At 42.1% G+C, this 21,326-nt stretch overlaps 1 protein-coding gene across 4 annotated transcripts in view; it reads left to right on the plus strand.

Moving 5' to 3' along the window:
* Positions 1-21,326, plus strand: part of ccm2 (CCM2 scaffold protein) — a 95,398-nt gene that overhangs the window by 45,898 nt on the left and 28,174 nt on the right. For all 4 annotated transcript variants that reach the window (XM_085997020.1, XM_085997022.1, XM_085997021.1 and 1 more), the window contains 5 exons: positions 338-421; positions 4,109-4,292; positions 10,510-10,637; positions 12,566-12,701; positions 19,199-19,256. In XM_085997020.1, the coding sequence (XP_085853146.1) occupies positions 338-421; positions 4,109-4,292; positions 10,510-10,637; positions 12,566-12,701; positions 19,199-19,256 (590 nt within the window). The remainder of the gene's footprint in view (positions 1-337; positions 422-4,108; positions 4,293-10,509; positions 10,638-12,565; positions 12,702-19,198; positions 19,257-21,326) is intronic.

A 21,326-nucleotide genomic window follows, 5' to 3' on the forward strand; every position in this document is an offset into this window, starting at 1 on the left:
GAACATATTTGGAGTCACCTAGAGAATTAGGGAGATGGGACTGTGTATGTTTGCAGTGGGTACTTTGTGTAAAATATTTTTGAAGCAAATAATTAAGTTTGAGGACTTCTCATAAATAACATCATAAATCACACCTTGCAAGTATGTTTTTATGCCTTTTGAAATATACAACAAATCTAATACAGTATTTAGTCTTTTGTTATCCTATAAAATGATTGTTCAATACCCTTTTGTGTGCTTTTGGTAATTTATTTGTCTGCATTCAACAAATTTTATTAAAATTTGTGGAATTTTTTAACTGCTTGATTAAAGACGCTCTCTCTCTTTTTAAATTTAGTATTTAGGGCAGCTCACATCAGTGCCTGGGTACCTGAATCCATCCAGTCGAACTGAGATATTGCAATTGTTAGATAATGCAAGGGTGAGTAACGCTGTGTTGATAGTAATGTGGTTGGGGAGGTGGTTGTTTACAAATAAAACCAGGTCTGCCTTGTACAGAAAGGTGAGGCTTGGAACTTTTAATCTGTTAGTGAATAATAGTCAAATAATTAGTAAACTTCCAAATTGTCTGAGCCAGACTGACATGCATGGCAATCAAGACTAAACACAAGAACGAAGATGTGTTGTAAATTGCATTTTTACCAGCAGATGGAATGCTGGCAATAATTAAACCACACTAAATTTCAGCCTGATAAAAATGCACTTAACAAATTTAAACAAGATCTTAAACATCCTATCCAGCCTCCTTGCAAGATTTTTGTTTGAAAATTAAATGGCACTGCCCAAGATTTGTTAATTATGCTGCTTGATGGACTTTTTCTATAACTTTCTTCCCCTTCTGGAAGGCATTAACTCCTTGCTGGGATACGGTTCCATCAGCGTCCTCTGGTACCTTGCCCAAGTAGCCATTATTTACCTGTCAACAGGATAGTGTCGTTGCGCTGTTTGACCCCCAGCTGCATTACAAATCATCTCCGTCCTGTCCCCTCTCATGGTTCATATACACACACACCGATGTATCCAGGGTCACACAATAGCAGTCCAGAAGTAGACAACTGGCCAATTTTTTCTCCTTGCTAACACCCATAGGGTGCTAAGACTAACTGAACGTAGGAACAGAAGTGGACCACTTGGTTAGATCATGGCTGATCTGTTCCTCGGCTCCAGTAATGAGCCTGTGATCCACAGCCTTGGCTAATGGACTGGACAGACTAGATGCAGGAAGGATGTTCCCGATGGTCGGGGAGTCCAGAACCAGGGGTCACAGTCTAAGGATAAAGGGGTAGGCCATTTAGGACAGAAATGAGGAATTTCTTCACCCAGAGAGTGGTGAACCTGTGGAATTCTCTGCCATAGAAGGCAGTGGAGGCCAATACATTAAATATATTCAAGAAGGAGTTGGATATATTTCTTAAGGCTAAAGGGATCAAGGGGTATGGGGAGAAAGCAGGGACCAGGTACTGAATTTGGATGATCAGCCATGATCGCATTGAATGGTGGAGCAGGCTCGAGGGGCCGAATGGCCTACTCCTGCTCCTACCTTCTATGTTTCTATAAAAATCTGTCGATCTCGGTCCTAAATTTTAATTGAGCTAGCCTCCACAGTCTATTGAGGAAGGGATTCCAGATTCCCACTGCCCTTTGTGTGAAAGAGTGCTTCCTGAGTTCACTCCTGAATGGACCGACATTAATTTTAAGATTGTTCTCCCTTATTTTGGATTTGCCACCAGAGAAAATAGCTTCTGTATCTACTGTGTAAATCCCTTTTTCATTTAAAACCCCCCAATTAGATTACCCCTCAACCTTAAACACAAGGGATTACAAGCCAAGTTTATGCAAACTATCCTCTCAATTTAACCCTTTAAGCCCTGAATCTGCATTGTACCCCCTCAAGGCCAATATATCCTTCCTGAAGTACGTTGGCCAAAACTGAAAGCAGTACTCAAGATGGGGTCTGATCGTGGTGCTGTACAACTGAATCATAACTTACTTCCCTTTTATTACAATGCCCTTGATATAAAGGCCAGCATTCCAACATTAGCCTTTTTAATTGCATTTTGTACCTGTGCACTAGCTTTTAGTGATTTGTCTACCTAGTCACACAAATCCCTTTGCTCCTCCACAATTTCTAATCTCTTGCCATTAAGAAAATATTCAGATTTGTCTGTTTTGGATCCAAAGTAGATGACTTCACATCCTTGCTGATGTTTCTTTCCATTGCTGTAATTGTCTTTTTTATCACTACTTTTTATTGCTACTTTCTGAAGATCCTATAGCCTGAAATATTTAGCTTCCAATCATACCCAACTTGTAGCCAAGTCTCTAATGGTTACTACGTCGTTTCCTTTAAGTTGAATTTGTGCATCTAACTGATTTGTTTTATTTCTTGTGATGTGCTTAACTCTTATTTGAGTAACTCTCCCCACCCTGCCCATATGCCCCGATGGTGTATTTCCTACATTTTTGATCTATTGCACTAATCGTTGCTGATGTTCTGTTCATTGCTATACAGACAACTTAATATATTTTGTTTTACATCACTTGTGCTGAAATAATTTCACTTACTTCCCATAAAACTCTGTTCCCAGAGTATTTATCTTTATCTCTTTTTGTACCTTCGCTCTTAACCCCTTCTGTAGCACTTCTAGCACAGCCATGGCTAAAAATGGTTATCAGCACATTGCTGATTTTAATTTGTATGGCTCAGCTTACTGGATAAACTTACTGACATTTTTTGGGGGGTGGTGAGTGTGTCAGTGGTAGCACACTTGCCTCTGAGTCAGTAGATCGTGGATTCAAGCCCCCATCCAGAGATTTGAGGACATAAGTTTAACACTTCAGGTCAGTACTGCACTGTTGGAGGTGCCATCTTTTGGATGAGGTGTTAAACTGAAGCCTTGACTGGCCCCTCACATGGACATAAAAGATACCATTGCATTTTTTTCAAAGAGCAGGGGAGTTCTCCCGGTGTCCTAGCCAACATTTAATCCTCTACCAACATCACTAACCGATTATATGGTCATTTTATCTCATTGCTGCTCACGGGACTGTGCTTTGTGCAAATTGCCTGCTGCATTTCCCTATAAACAGTGTCTGCACTTCAAAAAAGTAAATACTTCATTGGCTGTAAAATGCTTTGGCACCTCCTGAGATTGTGAAAGGCAATTAAGAAATAACGGCCCATAATTTGTGATGGGAGGCTTCCTGCGTGCAGATGCCTCCTATCGGGGAAAAAATTTACACACTTACCTGAAGGCTCCTGAGGTCCGGACACTTCCGATGCTGGGCCTCTCCACAGTCGAAATGTGCAAGGACCATGTATCCCAGGGGCGCATGCAGTGCGCAAGTGTCCCTGGGATCATGTGGGCCAGGCGAGCCAATAGGAGAAGGGAATCCCCCTTAAGTATGAATGGAGATCACCCCAAAAATGCATCAAAACATTAAATACATTTTTTTAAATCATGTTTTTAAAATGAGTTAAAATTACATGATTAAATTATATTGTAAACAATTTAATTTATTTGAAAAAAATAATTTTTTATGTGGCTAAACATAAACTTACCTTTTTAAAAGTATTAAATTATAAATGAGTGGGGGGGGAAATATTTTAAACTTTTTAAACTCTTATGCTGGTAAAAGATTTCTAAGGGTTTTCAGCGGGCGGAGGGTCTGCAGAAAGCGGAACTCTCCACCCGCAGAGTTCTCGACAGATCGTAAATGCCGGTTTTCAGCGCATGCCTGGAATCGGCATTTCTGATGTCCGTACAGGTGTGCACACAGCGCGTACGCATCGGAAAATATGGGCCATTAAGTTCTTGTTACTGATAACTAGCTAGGCTTTGTTATTTAAAAATAAGCATTTTATAAGAATATTAACTTAAATATGAACTTAAAACCTGGACTTACAATCACTACTTGGTGAAATTGAGAAAGTTGAGTATTTGGAAATGTTTTTGTGCTGTAGCTGCTGTTATTGGTAACTTGATTAAACGTACTTGGGCAGAAGTCATTTTTCTCATGTCAGATAAGGGGATAGTAGCTTATCCTTGGAGCATTTGCTTAAAGTAAGAAACCATCTCATTTACAAGTGATGCATCTTAATTTTTAGAGGGCACATCAGCTCCCAGGGCCGCTAACACAAGAACAAGATGCAGTGATTAGTGTATCCGCATACAATATTAAACTGGTATGGCGAGATGGAGAAGACATTATCCTCCGAGTTCCAATCCATGACATTGCAGCAGTCTCTTACATCCGAGATGATTCTCTTCACCTGGTCATTTTTAAAACTGGTAAGTTCCAGTGTTTTTGGAGGAAGGGTCCTCGTAATTGATCCTGGCTGCTTGGACAGAAAAGTGTGGTATAGTTTTTTTTGTTGCTTCTACACAGATCTGTATACTTAATCACCATTATATCCTTTTCATGTACTTTAAGTCTTGCTATTTTGTGGCATTCAAACAGCTAAATTAAATAACTTGAAAGAGCATATTCAGGCAATATCACTTGGCTCATGATGATTTTTGATCTCATTCAATACCTGTCATACTGAGGAGCGGAACAACCATATTTCTTTCTGCTGGGTATGATTTCAGCCACTGGAGAAAGTTTCCCCCACCCCCTGCCCTGATCCCCATTGACTTCAGTTTTACTCGGGCTTCCTTAGTGCTACACTGTCGAATGCTGCCTTGATATCCAGAACAGTCACGCTCTCCTCACCTCTGGAATTCGGCTCTTTTGTCTATGTTTGGACCAAGGCGGTACAGAGGTCTTGAGTTGTGTGGTCCTGACTGGACCCAAATTGAGCATTAGTGAGCAAGTTATTGGCAAGTACCACTTGATAGTGCTTTTGAAGACTCCTTCCATCAATTTGCTGATTATTGAGAGTAGGTGGTAATTGGTCAGGTTGGATTTGTCTTTGTTTTAAAAACATAGAAGATAGGAGCAGGCCATTCGGCCCTTCAAGCCTGCTCCGCCATTCAATGAGATCATGGCTGATCATCCAAATTCAGTACCCTGTCCCTGCCTTCTCCCTATATCCCTTGATCCTTTAGCCTTAAGAAATATATCCAACTCTTTTGAATATATTTAATGAACTGGCCTCCACCGCCCTCTGTGGCAGAGAATTCCACAGGTTCACCACTCTGGGTGAAGAGATTCCTCCTCATTTCAGTCCTAAATGGCTTACCCCTTATCCTTAGACTATGACCCCTGGTTCTGGACTCCCCGGCCATCAGAAACATCCTTCCTGCATCTAGTCTGTCCAGGCCTGACAGAATTTTATAGGTTTCGATGAGATCCCCTCTCAATCTTCTAAACTCCAGTGAGTATAAGCCCAATCGACACAATCTCTCCTCATACGTCATTCCTGCCATCCCAGGTATCAGCCTGGTGAATCTTCGCTGCACTCCTTCCATGGTAAGAACTTCCTTCCTCAGGTAAGGTGACCAAAACTGTACACAATACTCAAGGTGCGGTCTCACCAAGGCCCTGTACAACTGCAGCAAGACATCCTTGTTCCTGTACTCGAACCCTCTTGCTATGAAGGCCAACATACCATTTGCCTTCTTAACCGCCTGCTGCACCTGCATGCATCCTTGGACAGGATATACCTGGGCAATTTTCCATATTGATGGGTAGATGCCAGTGTTATAGCTGTAATGGAACAGCTTGGCTGGAGGTGCAGCTGGTTCTGAAACACAGGTTTTCAGCAGAATAACCAGGATGTTGTCTATACTCGTAGCCTTTGCTATGACCAGTGCGGTTAGCCATTTCATGATGTCACATGAAATTAATTGTATTAGCTGAAGACTAGCATCTGTGATGGTAAGGTTCTTGGGAGGAGGCTGAGAGGTCATTCACTCGACATTTCTGGCAGAAAATGGTTATGAACACTTCAGCCTTGTCTTTTGCACTCGTGTGCTGGGCTCTGTCATCATTGAGGATGTTTTTAATGGAGCCTCCTCCTGTTAGTTGCTTAATTGATGTTGATTGGATGTGGCAGGACTACAGAGCTTTGACCTGACCTGCCCCTCGGTGGCATCATCCAAAATCCGTCCGTTCCACATGTATGCAGATGACACCCAGCTGTACCTCGCCACCACCCCTCTCGATGCCTCCCCCGCCCCCCACAACTGCCTCTGATTTGTCATGCTGCTTGTCTAACATCCAGTATTGGACAAGCAGAAATTTCCTTCAATTAAATAATGGGAAGACCAAAGTCATTGAGTTTGTGGCAAGAACCAAAGACAGTTTCCCTAGCCACTGATTCCATCCCTCTTCCTGGCCACTGTCTTAAGGCTGAACCAGACTGTTTGCAATCTTGGTGTCCTATTTAACCCTGAGCTCTGTTTCTGACCCATATCGCCTGCATCACCAAGACTGCTTGCTTCTGTCTCTAATGTCACGCATCTCCGTCCCTGCCTCAGCTCATCTGCTGAAACCCTCATCCGCACATTTGTTGCCTCTAGACTCGACTATTCCAATGCTCTCCGGGCTGGTCTTCCACCTTGCACTCTCCGTAAACTTGAGCTCATCCAAAACTCTGCTGCTCATATCCTAACTTGCGTTCACAAATCACCCCTGTGCTTGCTGACCTACATTGGCTCCCAGTCTGGCAATGCTTCAGTTTTTTAAAATTCTCATCCTTGTCTTCAAATCCCTCCATGGCATTGCCCCTCCCTATCTTTAACCTCCTCCAGCCCTACAACCCTCTGATCTCTGCACTCCTCCAATTCTAGCCTCTTGCACATCCCTGATTCTCTTTGCTACTCCATTGGCAGCTGTGCCTCCAGCTGCCTAGGTCCTAGCCATTGGAATTTCCTCCCTAAACCTCTCCACATCTCTACCTCTCCTTTTAAGACGCTCCTTAAACCCTACCTCTGACCAAGCTTTTGATCCTGTCCTAATGTCTCATGTGGCTCGGTGTCATATTTTGTTTGCTAATCGCCTGGGAAGCGCTTTGAGACCTTTTACGATGTTAAAGGCTATACAAATACAAATAGTTGTTGTGATCTCTTGGTTGCGGGATCGCTTGGCTCTATCATTTTCAGAAACACCTGGTGCTGCTCCTGGCATGCTCTTCTACAGGCCTCATTGAAACTGGGTTGGTCATCTCGATTAGTGATGGAGGAGTGGGGGATATGCCGGGCCATGCAGTTACAGATTGTGGCTGCTGATGGCCCACAGTGCCTCATGGATGCCCAGATTTTAGCTGCTAGATCTGTTCTTGGTGCCACATGACAAGTGGGACAGATTATCACCATGCTATGATGGTGTCCTCAGTATGAAGATGGTACTTGGTCTCCAAGGACTGTGTGGTGGTCACCCCTACCAATACTGTCACGGATAGATGCATCTGTGACTGGTAGATTGATGAGGACAAGTAGGTTATTCGCTCGTCATTTCTCTTGCTTGCCAGCTAAGTCCTTCAGGGCTCGGTCAGAAGTGGTGCTACAGAGCCGCTCTTGGTGATGGACATTGAAGTCCCCCACCCAGAGTACATTCTGTGCCCCTGCTACCCTCTGCTTCTTCCAGGCTGTGTTCAAGATGGAAGACTACTGATTCATCAGCTGAGGGTGGTTGATAGGTGGTAATCGGCAGGTTTCCTTGCCCATTTTGACCTGATGCCATGAGACTTCATAGAATCTGGATGCTGGTGGGACAGGACATACCCAAGGATGGTGATGGAGGGCTCTGGAACATCACCTGATTGGTATGATTCTGAGAGTATGTCAGGCTGTTGCCTGACTAGTCTGTAGGACAGCTCTCCAACTTTGGCACCAGACCCCAGATGTTAGTGAGCAGGATATTGCAGGGTCAGCTGGGCTGTGTGCCTTTGTAGTTGCTGATGTTTGGGTCGCAGACGAGCAATCCATCTGGTTTAATTATTGCTTTTTGTAGTGGTTTGCTCGGCCATTTAAGAACATAAGAATTAGGAACAGGAATAGGCCATACGGCCCCTCAAGTCTGCTCTGCCATTCAATGAGATTATGGCTGATCTTCGACCTCAACTCCACATTTCTGCTCGATCCCCATATCCCATGATTCCCCTAGAGTCCTAAAATCCATCTATCTCAGCCTTGAATATACTCAACGACCCAGGATCCACAGCCCTTTGGAGTAGAGAATTCCAAGATTCACAACCCTCCGTGAAGAAATTCCTCCTCATCTCGGGCTTAAGTGGCCGACCCCTTGAAAGTTGACCACAGCAGTAGTTCATGGGGTAATTGGTTATTCAGGTTTAGATGGTGTGTCTTCGGTTCAAAAACGAACTGCTCAGGAGGGGTGAAATGGTAGCTGCGTTCCATAGTAAAACCTGTTCGATAAGGTGCATAATTTCTTTGGTAATGGCCGGAAAAACCTTGAGGACTGAAGAAGTGCACTATTGAATGAGAAATGTATGGTACTACAGAATGTCAAGTAATCCTACTTTTTAAATTGTAATTCCAATATCATACTGCATTGGTCTACTATTGAATATAGCAGACACCTTCCTCCTTTTACACGGAGGTGTGGGGTCTCCCCTGAGCCTTCATTCCTTTTACTTTGGAAAGTCTTTACATGCACAAAAGAAGTGCTTGGTTATGATTAGTGGCAAATGTATTAATATGTATTCAGTTAAGCAGGATATGTTTGGAATAGATGAAAAGTGATCACATTGGATCTTAAATAGAATCTTTAAGTGGGCTGAATTTATTTTCATATTCCTACTGTTGGACATGGGTTTTGAATACTAAAGATTGCCTTGCATGAAGTGAAAATTAATATGCAACACTTAAAATTAAATACTGATCATGCTATCCTCAGCCCAGTTCTAACAAAGGGTCCACAGCTGAAACATCGCTCCACAGATGTTGCCTGACCTGTTGAGCATGCCTGAATTTTCATTTTTCATGCTATCATTTATACTGGTGTCTATGTAAATCTGGACACATTACCTGTGTAAACTAGCACTCATGACCTGAATTTATTTCTCTCCATTTGGTTGCATTACCTTTTCCAAAGCAAATACTGGGCACCAGCCCTAATTAGACTTGGTTTAAGATGGTGGTAATGTTGCACAGTTTATTACTGTGGTAACGTGAACTTGTTTGAATCATGTTTAAAATTGTTTCACTGACATTGCTACAGAGTTTTGAAGTATGATCGGGTCGGCAGTATAAGGTGTCAGCCGTGGCTCAGTAGTAGCACACTCACCTGAGTCAGAAGGTTGTGGGTTCAAGACCCAGCCCAGAGACATGAGCACATCATCCAAGCTGACACTCCAGTGCTGTACTGTTGGAGGGTGCCGTCTTTCAGATGAGACATTAAACCGAGGCCCTATCTGCCCCCCCATGGACGTAAAAGATCATAGAACATTTCACAAAAACAGGCGTTCCCTCCGTGTCCTAGCCAATATTTATCCCTCAACCTTATTTCACTTCAAAATAAGGAAACAGATTATCTGGTCATTAATGCATTGCTTAGTGTGGGCCCTAGCTGTGCTGCAATGTTTCCTACATTTCAAGTGACTACCCTTCAAAAGTACTTCATTGGCTGTAAAAGAAAGACACTATATAAATGCAGATTTTTCTTTCCTTCCCTGTTTTTCACACCTTTTTTATAGTAGCATAAGATTGAAAAATCAGGGATGTGCAAGAGGCCAGAATTGGAGAAGTGCAGATATGAGGGCTGAGAATTAGGGGTAGGGAGGGGCAAGGCCATGGTGGGATTTGAAAACAAGGATGAGAAGCTTAATTAGGAGCCAATGTAGGTCAGTGTGCACCGGGGTAATGGCCTTGTATCTAAATCTTTTGTCTCTTGGAGAGAAAGACTCTCTCAATTAATTAACTTGCCCTAACTACATTGGATGTGGCTAAAGAAGTAGTTTAAGAAAAATGTCGCTTTTTTCAACCATGCATTTGGGGTGACTGGGAGGAAATGCAATTCAATAGCTTCATTAGGCAGAAAAGAGAAACATCATCTCCAGAATGAGTCAGAACAGGGAGCTTTATGGTACTGGACTTGCAACCCAGAGGTAGAGTTCAAATTTCCCCATGGTAACTTGTGAAATTAAATTCAATAAATCTGGCCAGTTGTGGGCTGGCAGATTGTCAAAGTCCTTTAGCAAAGGGATCTGGCACTCCTACCTGTTCTAGCCTCCTTGTGATTCCAGTCCCATGCTGTGGTCAACTCTTAATAGCCTCAAGGCAACTATGGACTGGCAATGAAGCTGCCAACTACATCCCAAGAACATACTGCTTTGAGCCACCAAGAACACTGACCTGCCCATATGTGCAGTAAGGCAACAGTAACTAAATTTAGGACTTAAAAAAAAAACAACTGTGGTTGGCTTCCTGGTGGAAGTTGTCTTATTTACAGAATGCTATATATACTGTGTGTAGTGAAATCTTGGTGCAACTTAAGTCAGCGCCCTTTTAAGCAATATTTACTATCTAAACAAATGTCAATCTAACAAAACCGACCTCAAAGCTGCAAGAATATTATCAAATGTTTGTGCTTTGCTTTCAGCCAATGATCCTGGGAATTCAACCAGTCAGAGCACTGAAGGTTCCGCTAAAATACAGGTGTCAATGTCGGAAAGTGGAGCTGGAACCATGGAAGCATGTAGTCTGGTGGTGGTGGTTGTAGAGAACAAAGTAAGAAGTTTGCTAGTTCAGATTGAGATTTTTTGTTTGTACGTATAGAGTTGGAACTAAATGTCACATTTAAGTGATGTGAAATGATACTTGAGGTAGTTACAATACTACACTCTGTTATCAAAGGATTTAGCTATTGCAATTTCTGATCCCAGTGGTCAGGTAACTCTCAATCTTGTTTCCTGGCCAATAACTTAATGTGATCTAAACTTAAGTTCGAGGCTGCCTTTATTCTCCTTTTTTATTCAATCGCCCTGTACGAGTAGGCGTTGCCATCCTCCCACAGGAGGGGGAAAATATCTGAGGACAAGGTTTTTCTTTTTAATTGCAGCATTTCCTCTTGGCATCCCTCCGTTGTATAAAATGTCACATTCAGACCAGTAGCCTTGGTTTTTCTCCTATTCTAAGGCTTAAATGTGCTTGGCTTAAAAAAAAATTACTTCATTGTAAATCCTCTTGTGGCTTGTAGCAACATGTTTTAATCTTTTAAGTAACAAGTTTTAACTTCATTATTTTTCAAAAATTTTGATGAAGTTTCATCTTTTCTTGATTAGAGACCATTTGCCTTGGCCCATGCATCTCCATCTATTGGTCTTAATGTATTTTTAAAAAAAGGAAGTAGCTGGTTCCTGAGTGTTCCTGTCAATCATCTGCTGGGCTGGGCAGGGCAAATTGTTGTGGGACATCGCTGTATGCAAATTGGCCTACAAAATAAGTCATTGCACTTCAAAAATAAATCATTGGCTGTAAAGCACTTTGGGACAACTTGAAGACGTGAAAAGCGCTATATACTGTAAATACATGTTCTTTATTCCACCCCTTCTACAGCTGCTTCCAGGCGTTGCTCAGAAAAGTCACAGCTTTTGCAGTGCTGCACAAACAGTAACATTACATTCATTAAACATTTCTCATTGGACCTGGCATCTGCATAGGCTAATGTCTAACCACTGGCTGGTATTAAAACTCCATTTTAGGGGCCTCCATCCACCCTGATTTTACTGCTTTATGATCCTATGGGGTGTGGAGCATGTGGAATGAGGGAAGATTCTTCATCATTCAAATACTGTGTAGCCTAGCTTGATGGAGGGAAGTTGTTGTCGGTTATTTTCCCTTTGGAACCATGGCCAGGCTGTATCAACTTCAGGAGCAACTTCCTGAAGTTTATGGTCAACAATTGGGAGATTATTGGTTGAGTGAAGTTATAAATACTGTGTACACACAAACTAAGGGTTGGAAACCTTATTAAACACTTTGTTGCTGTGAAAACAGTGCTGGTTAAGTATTTGGGCTTCATCTTGTACTTCAGACTATGCAGAGTATATTTTCTCGTTAATGGAAGTTTTGGTAAAATTACTTAGCTTAAACACGTGTTTCTGCATAGTGGGTTAGATACTGGCCCTTCGTCTGTGGGTATGGTTTCAAATTCATGCCAGTGATGGTATGCAAGACTTTGTTTGGCTGTAGGGTTCTATGTGAAATTAATTTGAGCAGGCTTAATCCAGTTTCTGGTAGTGAAGATGTTCTTGAGGCTGTGGCAGAGTAGAGGAGATTTACTCTACATCTTGCAGTGGTGATTCTAGGAATAATCAGTGCTGATGCTGGGTGCCTGAACTGGAAAGAGTTCCATTTCCCAGCATTAACACCCCTCACCTTGACGAGTACAAACATTTCAATATATTTTTAAGTTCAAAAACTTGAGCTGCCAAAAGTGTAGATGGCCTTCCTGAGACTGAAGTCTACAAAATTTACCCCTGTTGCCAAGTCCTAACTTTTTGGATATTTACACTAAAATATGAATGTCTCCAGGCTCGAGAATGTAAAGGAGTCTGCATTGTGCTACATGAAATGTAATTATTTATTCCTTTTATTGAGATAAGAAAAGAATTACTTGTGCAAATCTATCCATTCATAATTTTCTCCTCTTCTAGGCAGCCGCAGAAGAACTCTGTTCCCTTCTTAGTCAAGTCTTCCAAGTTGTTTACACAGAGTCCACAATAGACTTTTTGGATAGAGCAATATTTGATGGTGCTTCTACCCCAACTAAGCACATGTCCATATACAGTGGTAGGTGTTGGTTATAAATTAACCTTTAATTGCATTGTTCCAGAAGAAAATACTTTAGCAATAGGTTCTGTTACAATTTCAGGTTCAGGTTGCTATTTAATTTTATTCAATATATTTAAAATTCTACATGCATGAGCTTTTGGCTCTAACTGCATTTATCCATTCTGAGCTTTGTGTAATGTCCAAATATCTGTATTGAGCATCACATTCTGAGCGTTCACTTATTTCAAATATCTGATCTTGGTCCTATTGCACAGGTATGCAATGCCATGTGTGGCTGGATGAATAGAATTCAGTCGGGGAGCTAGATTTAAATATTGAATTCATTTAATTTTGGGGGGAAAAGGAAAAAGGGGGAGTAAAACTCTGCGGAATGCCACCCCAACACAAAGGCAGTTGGGATTGAGACATAGAAACAGAGAAGATAAGAGCAGGAGTAGGCCATTCGGCCTCGAGCCTGCTCCGCCATTCAATGAGATGATGGCTGATCATCCAAACTCAGTACCCTGTCCCTGCCTTCTCCCCATATCCCTTGATCCCTTTAGCCTTAAGAAATATATCTAACTCTTTCTTGAATATATTTAATGAATTGGCCTCAACTGCCTTCTGTGGTAGAGAATTCCACAGGTTCACCACTCTGGGCGAATAAATTCCTCCTCATCTCTGTCCTAAATGGCTTACCCCTTATCCTTAGACTGTCACCCCTGGTTCTGGACTCCCCTGCCATCAGGAACACCCTTCCTGCATCTAGTCTGTCTAGTCCTGTTAGAATTTTATAAGTTTCAATGAGATCCCCTCTCATTCTTCTGAACTCCAGCGAGTATAAGCCCAATCGACCCAATCTCTCCTCGTACGTCATTCCTGCCATCCCAGGTATCAGTCTGGTGAATCTTCGCTGCACTCCCTCCATGGCAAGAACATCCTTCCTCAGATAAGGTGACCAAAACTGCACACAATACTCCAGGTGTGGTCTCACCAAGGCCCTGTACAACTGCAGCAAGACATCCTTGTTCCTGTTCTCAAATCCTCTCGCTACGAAGGCCAACATACCATTTGTCGTCTTAACCGCCTGCTGCACCTGCATGCTTACCTTCAGCGACTGGTGCACAAGGACACCCAGGTCTCGTTGCACTTCCCCTTCTCCCAATCTATTGCCATTCAGATAATCTGCCTTCCTGTTTTTGCCACCAAAGTGGAAACCTCACATTTATCCACATTGGGCAGATGCATGGCAGATGCAGTATAATCACCCAACCTGTCCAAATCCTACTGAAGTTTCTCTGCATCCTCCTCACAGCACACACGCCCACCCAGCTTTGTGTCGTCTGCAAACTTGGAGATATTACATCTAGTTCGTCATCTAGATCATTAATATATATTGTGAATAGCAGGGGTCCTAGCACCAATCCCTGCAGTACCCCACTAGTCACTGCCTGCCACTTGGAAAAAGAGCTGTTTATTCCAACTCTTTGTTTCCTGTCTGCCAACCAGTTCTCTATCCAAGTCAGTACCTTGCCCCCAATCCCTTGTGCTTTAACTTTACACGCTAATCTCTTATGCAGGACCTTATCAAAAGCCTTCTGAAAGTCCAAATACACCACATCCACTGGTTCTCCCTTATCTATTCTACCAGTTACATCCTCAAAAAATTCTAGTCGATTAGTCAAGCACAATTTACCTTTGGTAAATCCATGTTGACTTTGTCCGATCCTGTCGCTGTTTTCCAAGTGCTCTGCTATTACATCTTTTATAATGGACTCTAGCATTTTCCCCACTACCGATGTCAGGCTTACTGGTCTATAATTCCCCTTTTTCTCTCTGCCACCTTTTAACCATGATGCTTCACTAGACATTTAATTTCTCTCCACTCTGCCATTTATTTTTGCTTGTTTGGCCTCCAGCAATATTGTGCCTCTAATTTTTTCTTATAAAAACAGTACTTTTTGGGGAAGGTCTAAAATACAGAAAATGAACTTCTAGCTGAGAAGGAGCATTTCTAGTATCTTGATGGAAAATGGCGCCTCCTCCCACCCACGTTGGCAATTACTTTCAAGTCCTAGCCGCTACTAAATTTCATGTTTGCATTTCAGAATCGGGATTGATATTCATCTCTGTAAGGATCCATATTTTTCCCTGTCCTGAATGGCAGCTAGTCGGGAGAGAATGTTGACCTTTTTCCCAAAGTAAAAACTGTGTTTCCAGGGAGTACTCCCAAGAGTACTCTTTCCTTGAATTCTAGATCTATATTTTAAACCATCTCGCTAAGGTTCACTTCTGAGTGCTTGCCGCCAATCTTTCACTGAAGAGACTAAGCAATTACTATTAATGTGTATTAATTGTTCCCTCAGTTAAAATTGTATGATTTGTTTAGCTCACAGTTGGGAGAACTTGTGGTGTTATCAGAGACTTTTCTATAATGTATTATAGTGCAGAGCAGTTTTAGTTTTGTTTTGATACTTGCAGTTTGCACGAGTCAACTTGTCACCTTCATTAGCTTGTGCTCCATGCTGCTTATGGTTTTTACATAATTCATGCCAAAGAGCATTGCAGCTGCAAGTCAGAATCAACACTAATGAAAGGTCCAAGTTTGTGCTAGTGTAGTTTCTCATTCCATGCCTTTTTCTGTTTCAGTTGTTTTCCTTGTAAATGTATTCTGTTTTTTTTTTGCCATCATACTGTATGTTGTAGATAGTTGTTACTACTCTCCTGAAGCTGTCAGCTCCATGTAGTTCCACAGGGCCTCTGGTTACTTAATACCTTTCTTCCTCTGAGTTTAGCTGGGATGGTGAAGAGTGGTGTCACTGAGCCTTTTCCTGGCCTTGCCCACCATTCTCAGATGTGCATTTTCCAGCAGCAATCACAATGACCATGGTCCTTTGCATCCAGCACCTTGGGCTGGGTTACATGAAGGCTAATTTAGTGCATTTACCCCTGTTTAACTAAGATTAGCTAGATCAAACCTGGGAACTTCCTGGTCTGTATTGTACCAGGTGGTACATTTGACTTGGGAGCCAACAGAGAGCATAGTTAACTTGGGTATTTGCCTACACAGAATAAAATTCCTTGAAAGTAATTGCTGTATATTAGGCCTTTCTTACTTATGCAAACATTGTGTAACTATAGTGGGCCGGAATTTGTGCCAGCCATACATTGCACTTGCCCTTGCCCACAGACTTTCTGTGGGGTTTTGCACTGCACCTTGCTGTGATTAGAAAGCCATTTTAGTGCAGCGCCCTCTACAGGGGATCTGGGACCTGTGAACAGGACAAGCAACTGTGTATCTACTTAACAATTGGATTGAGGAATTGCTAATGCGCAGTGCCTGAACCTGGAAGTATAAGTTAGAATGTTTAATTGAATGTCAAATCATGTACAGAAAGTACAATAGAGGCAAAGAAAGATGGGATTAAGAGATAAAAGATGAAGAAAAAATTTAATTATTTACATTTTAATTTAATCTCCAGTGATGATTAAAATCTGAAGGAATGAGACTCCACACTTGTAAAAGTTAATTTTCAGAACCAGAGAGGTTGTTTGGTAGTAATTAAGACTTCTCACGCCATTAACAATGTACAGGAAACTCTTTCTTTTAACCGGCACCTAAATATCCAGAAATCTCTCTCTCAACCGGCAAAATTCAGGAGTAGGTTCAGGTAAATTTTACTATATATTTGTGGCCGTGTAACGGGGGTTCCTGCATCTGTGGTCGTGTAACTGGGACTCCTGTACAAGTGCCGTGTAACCGGGGCTCCTGCACCTGTGGCTGTGTACGGGGCTCTCGTACCTTGGTAAGTATACCTCTCTGTAATCCGGACTTTTTGATCAACCGGCACCACGCCGGTCCAGTCAGTGCCAGATAAGAGTTTCCTGTACTTGGAATTGGAATGGACACGCCCTAACTTTTTCTGGTGAGCTTAGTGGGTATCTATCACGCAAGTGCAGCAACTTCATGCCGTTCCATGCATTTCAATGCCAAGTCTCTTGGCGAGATACTGGTATGGCAAAGCTTCTGGCGGAGCAGGGCAACTTCCTGATTTCCATGTTTAACTGCGCATGTGCGGTTGTTGTTCGATTTACACTTTATTAACTGAACGCTGATTGCCTCACTGTTGTTATTGCAAAATCCGGGCCAATGTTCAGTTCGATGTGAGATTCTTTCCTCTGAGCTCTAATTTTGAAATCAAGACCTGTGGAATGGTAATTCTGAACTTTTTTAGTGAGGTGTTTTTGTTTTCCATCTCCAACATTTTAAAAATTGTGAATTTTTTAATGCAGAAATATACAGGTTTTTATTAAGGTGTTTAGGTTGCACAAGCTGAGTTAAAACTAAGACTGCAGCTGGGATCTTTAAACTATTATATTCTGTTTCCTGTTGTAATATATTAAAACTCATATCTTCAAAAACTGATTCCTTCTATTGAAGAATGAGCCATACCTTTTACCTGCCTAAGATGAATCAATAAGTTAAAGATGTGAAGTCCTTAAAATATGAGGGGTCTAGACTTGGTCGATAGTCCTTAAGATCATGAGTCTAGACAGTGTAGATCGAGAGAAACTGTTCTCATTGGCGGAAGGGTCGAGAACCAGAGGACACAACTTTAAGGTGATTGGCAGAAACGCCAAAGGCGACATGAGGAAAAACTTTTTTACGCAGCAAGTGGTTAGAATCTGGAATGCACGGCCAGCACGAGCTTGAATGGCCTCGTTCTGTGCTGTAACCATTGTATGATTCTATATTCTCCATCAAATTGAGCACTAACTAACTATTTCAATTTGATGTTTGATTGACCCCTGCAATTTTGCTTCCCTGATGTGTACACTTGAGCTAAGCTGTTTTGTGACTGCTTGATGGCTTAATAAGTAAATGCACCAGGTACAGAAGCACTGGTTCAATCCTTTATTCTGTACTGAGTTAGTTGGTCTTAACAGGATGACAGGGATGCTACAAAGGGCCATAGCAATCTGAAAATTGAAAAATAAGCCATTGTCCTATTTCTGATTACTCTCCAGTGACCCTAACTGGAAAAAGTGGATGTTTTGAGGAGAGGATCTAGCTTGGCTATGATGCCTTCCACCGGCAGGTTGTCTGCCATATATCACGTCAAGCCTTGCACATAAAGACTTGCCTTTAACAAATGCTGCTAGCACCTGTGACACCAAAGCCGAGCACAATCCAGCGACTTGTTAGGACTTGGAAATCCTTACCAGAAACAAAATTAATGATGACTTTTAAAAGGGAAGTAGATAAATATCTTTAAAAGGATACAGGGAAAAGCAGATAAATGGAGTTAAGGGAATAGTGCTTTCAGGGAAAGGAAATAATAGCTGGGGTGGGGGGAGAAATTAAAATGATTTTTCTTGGGGAAAATTGAAATAATCTTGTGGCTTGTTTACAATTTTTTGCTACTAATTCCTGAAAGCACTGACTCGTCCTGGAGTACAGTTCTTTGAGTACTGTCAGCCTTCAAGTATTGCACCCAAGTGACTGTTCTTTGAGAACCTGGACAGTATTGTCGAGTTTTTCAGCCATGGGGCCATCCCAGCTCAGCCTGGTCTTGTCCTCGCCTGATATTCACACACACTTCACTGGAATCACTAGATCGAATCATACAATTTTACAGCAAAGATGGCAGCTTTTAGGCCCATGTGTGTCAAACTTTGTTAAACTGTCCCAAGGCACCTCGAGTATTATTACATTAAAGGTGCAATATAAATACAAGTTGCTGTATTTATCTCATTAAAATAACTCCATCTATTTGATCTCTTAACCTTCCAGTGAAAAGACCAAGTTTCTCCAAGGTCTCAACTAAAACCTTACATCCCAATTATCACAGTAAATTTGGAGAGCAGTTGAGCGGTAGTCTGGGCTGTTCCCTGCGCCCCCTTTTTCCTTCGTCCTCATTTCTTTAACCTCCCCTTTCCAGCCTGTAGTGCTGATGGTTAACTCTGCATAGACCAGCAATTGAACCTGGAAAGTAAAACTCAAAGATGAGGGGGGAAAAAAGCCATTTAGCCCTTCGACACTCCTCTTTGGTACTCAAGGGAACGCTTACACTACCACTGTGTTGCGGCAGTGATTTCCACTTTGCAGAGAGGCAGAAGTGACGGGCACTATAACTCTGAAGGCCAGTCCTGAAAGCAGCAAAGTGTATGAGATTATAGCTAACATTTTTACCATTATAGCTTCCAGCTGCATTTTGAATGTCCTCACTGATTGATTGATTTACTTCTACCCTGCCAAACATTTATCATTGTTTGAGTAAAGCTGTTCTTTCTGATATGTTTCAACTTTGTTTTTCACCAATTTAAATTGATCATTTTGTCCTACTTTTCTGGCTTCATTTAAAGTTGCGATTTTGTGCTCTCATGGCCATGTGCTATACCAACTGATGCCTTTACCCACTTTGCCAAAGAGTAGATTTGAGTAACTTTTTCAACCCTAAGTCTTGAATTTCCCATGTGAAGTGCACTCAGTTTAATATTTCTTTTGGAAACAGATGATTCTTCAAGTAAAGCGGATGTCAAAGAGCCGTATGATGCAGAAATTAGTAACTTGTAAGTATCTTCCTTAATGTAGCTATTTTTAAAAACTCTTTCATATTGTGGGAAATAAGTTTAATTTCAAGTTTGTATTAAAATGGCTTTAATTATGTAGATTAACAAGCTACTGTGGCCTGAGTAAAGTATTCAACCAGTCTGAAAATGTTACTGGAGATAATTAAATTCAAACTGTGTTGCCTGTTTCTTTTCATGGGTAGAAAATGTAAGCTTTTAAGATTTAATCTGATCCTTTCTGTTCGAACATAAAAGTATAGCCAACTGTTTTCCACTTTGAGGTTTATGCGTGCTCTGGAAACCAGTAGGCAGTTCAGGTTGCCCACTGTGATTTTGTTGAAATACATTGCCCTTCTCTTTTCCCCTTCCCCCAACTTTCCCCAGTTGATAAAGGCTGTGTAATTGAACCATGCACACCAAAAGATCCCTGGTTCAATTGCTTGTCTGTGTGGCATAAGTGATCTCGGATGTGCTGCAATTTGCCTCAACACTGATGGCTATGACACCTCCATTTTAATCCACACCTTAAAAGGGTTATGTTGCAAAATAGATCTTAATTAAATCAGGATGTCCAAACTACAGCCCACTCTGGATCTGGTTCATGAGCTGGGGCTATCAGCCCAAATACATGGAGCACCACTACTGGCTCCTTCCCCCTCGGTGCACCTGCTGACTCCTTCACCACCCTCATATAAAAGTCATACAATAATATAGCATAGAAGGAAGCCATTCGGCCCATTGTGCCTGTGCCAGCTCTTTGAAAGAGCTATCAAATTAGTCCCACTTCCCTGCTCTTTCCCCATAGCCTGCAAATTTTTCCCCTTCAAGTATTTATACAATTCCCTTTTAAAAGTTAACATTGAATCTGTTTCCACCACCTTTCAGGCAATGCATGCTAGATCATAACTTGTATATAATTTATAATTAAAAAAACTATGTCCCCGCTAGTTCTTTGGCCAATTACCTTAAATCTGTGTCCTCTGGTTACTGACCCTTCTACCAATGGAAACAGTTTCTCCTTTTTAACTATCAAAACCCTTCATGATTTTGGACACCTATCAAATCTCCCCTTAACTGCTCGAAGGAGAACAACCCCAGTTTCTCTAGTCTCTCCTCATAACTGAAGTTCTTCATGCTGGGTCCTACCTCCCACTGCTGCTTCGCTAAGTGATTTGAACTATGCTGTAGGTAGGAATTCCTGATACTGTGAGTTCCCACCATGAGTATGTATCCGCTTTCAATCACTTGGAGCAGCAGTGGGAAGTAAGAACCAGGAAATTGCCAAACTCCTCAATCACCATCCCTGGGTATGTTCTGTGCCCCAGAGACGGATGCACCGGAGATGGGGGGCACAGTGGTATATTGTATGGGGAAGTGGCCTTGGGAGTCCTCAAACATTGACTCCGGACTCCATAAAGTCTCATGGCTTCAAGTCACACATGGGCAAGGAAACTTCTGACTGATAACAGCCGACCGCCACCACCCCCCCCCCACCCCAGCTGATTAATCAGTACTCCTAATGTTGAACAGCACTTGGTGGAAGCACCAATGGTAAGAAAGGCACCGAACATACTTTGGGTGGGGGACTTCAGTGCTCGATAGCACCACTACTAATAGAGCTGGTTGAATCCTGAGGGACCTAGCTACCAGACTGGACTTCTGGCAGGTGGTGAGAGAATAAATGAAGGTATAGCCTCCTTTGCCTCTGCCTCACCAACCTACCTGGTACAGATGCATCTGTCCATGACGGCATTGATTGAAGTGGCCACTGGACAGTCCTCGTGGGGAGCAAATCCCATGTTCATACTGAGGATACTCTCCATTGTGTCGTGTGGTACTACTACCACCATGCTACATGGGGTAGTTTAAAACCGATCTGGTGTACCGATTAGTGTATCTCTGGTAAATAGGATCGATTGCAAACCAATATGGTGGGCATATTGTGTTTAATAGGAGTTTAGGACGGAATATAACTCTAGTAATACAGCAAAAACATACGACCGTGACAAGCAGCTGGTACTGGTCCCGATCGGACAGATGGCTGGCGTGCATGAACAGTTCTGGTTTGCG

Source organism: Somniosus microcephalus, chromosome 9 (genome assembly GCF_052327205.1).
Source record: "Somniosus microcephalus isolate GS21.2 chromosome 9, FLI_Smic_1.0, whole genome shotgun sequence".
Taxonomy (NCBI): domain Eukaryota; kingdom Metazoa; phylum Chordata; class Chondrichthyes; order Squaliformes; family Somniosidae; genus Somniosus; species Somniosus microcephalus.